This window comes from Sinocyclocheilus anshuiensis, unplaced genomic scaffold, assembly GCF_001515605.1.
Source record: "Sinocyclocheilus anshuiensis isolate Anshui unplaced genomic scaffold, SAMN03320099.WGS_v1.1 scaffold1102, whole genome shotgun sequence".
NCBI classification, from domain to species: domain Eukaryota; kingdom Metazoa; phylum Chordata; class Actinopteri; order Cypriniformes; family Cyprinidae; genus Sinocyclocheilus; species Sinocyclocheilus anshuiensis.
Genome location: NW_015539924.1, coordinates 319,536 through 320,920, shown reverse-complemented (window position 1 = coordinate 320,920; position 1,385 = coordinate 319,536). Strand labels below are relative to the sequence as shown.

Below are 1,385 nucleotides of genomic sequence, written 5' to 3'. Positions count from 1 at the left end.
ATAACATTTTATAATAAATCTTTGAAAATCAAAATCTGGATTTGAATTTTTTATGTTATTATAACCTAAATATGCTTTGTGAAAGTTTGAAACAGAAAATAGTGGTTTTCGTCTTGCCAATTTCATTTTTACTCAAAATAATCTTAATGGATTGTAAAAATGCTGTAAAATGAGGATGCTGTCAAAAATAATGTCATAAATAGATTTTCTTTATCAGTTAACTTCTATTAACTAAATTAAATCAACATTTGGTGTGACCATCCTTTGCGTTTAAAGCACCTTTTCCCCCAGATGCACTTTCACATAGTTTTTCAGGTAGGTATTCAAGTTTATAGACTCCTGCATATAACACATAATAATTCAGCATATAACAGTACTCCAATACTGGGTAGAACAATGAGACATTGTAAACTTATATAATTAACTTTATGTATATAAATATATTTAATACTTTATATACCATTATTGTGTGAAAAAAATTAAACCTGCATTAGTACACAAGGTCTGTTCGCTTGAGCCTGTTGTTACTGAACTGAAAGATAGCATCCAGCCTGAGCACACTTAAGAGTGCGTTTGTACACCCAGGCATGGAGGCTTCCCCTGGGTCTAACATGAGATGCAGCTGACATTTTGTTCCCTAAAAGCCAGCACTTACGGTCTCATCCAGTCAAAAGCATCCCTGTTATTGATCCCCGAACAGACGCTGATGACCGAAGAGATTGAGTCATCAGTCTGTCGCTATCTAGTGTCTCTGTCAGCCCATTACACTTGACCCTTAGTCCTGAACTCAGCGTCTTGCTTACAGCACAGTAGACTGCTGAGGCACATGGGACAACATACTGTACAGAAGGTGGGCTCATATGTACACTAAACAAACAACCGGGATAAAGGAGGGGGTCTTATGTAAGGGGGGCTGGATGTCTGCACAGGTTTGGATGGGAGAACAAGCGTATTCATTGTTGTAATCGACTGAATGTTGTAAGATGTACTTGCGTGCTCGGATGCTAAATGGTGGGATTGTGGGTATGTGTTTACCTTCATCCTGTCCGCCACTGGCCTCCTCCAAGACTAGGCGGTTCATGCAGTTGATTTCCCACTCCTGAACGTCAGTGTTCCAGAGGGCTGGGATCAGGACACGATGCTGGGAGCTGGACACACATAAACACCACAACACAGTCAAACTAAGATAATGACTTTTTACATTTTCCACATTGATTTAGGATTGTTATCAAAAAAATCCTAATATTAACCAACAGAAGTTTTCAAACTACTGTAGGCTTTCAAACAAAGAAAACCACAAGAGGGTTCAAGATTCTTATAAGATTTGATTTTTTCCTAAATATGTGATTGTGTGTGTGTGTGTGTGTGTGTGTGTGTGTGTGTGT

At 38.3% G+C, this 1,385-nt stretch overlaps 1 protein-coding gene across 1 annotated transcript in view; it reads right to left on the bottom strand.

The window, feature by feature from the left end:
- Positions 1-1,385, bottom strand: part of LOC107686635 (TBC1 domain family member 10B-like) — a 45,634-nt gene that overhangs the window by 31,165 nt on the left and 13,084 nt on the right. The window contains exon 10 of the mRNA XM_016483699.1: positions 1,036-1,148. Coding sequence (XP_016339185.1) covers positions 1,036-1,148 — 113 coding nt within the window. The remainder of the gene's footprint in view (positions 1-1,035; positions 1,149-1,385) is intronic.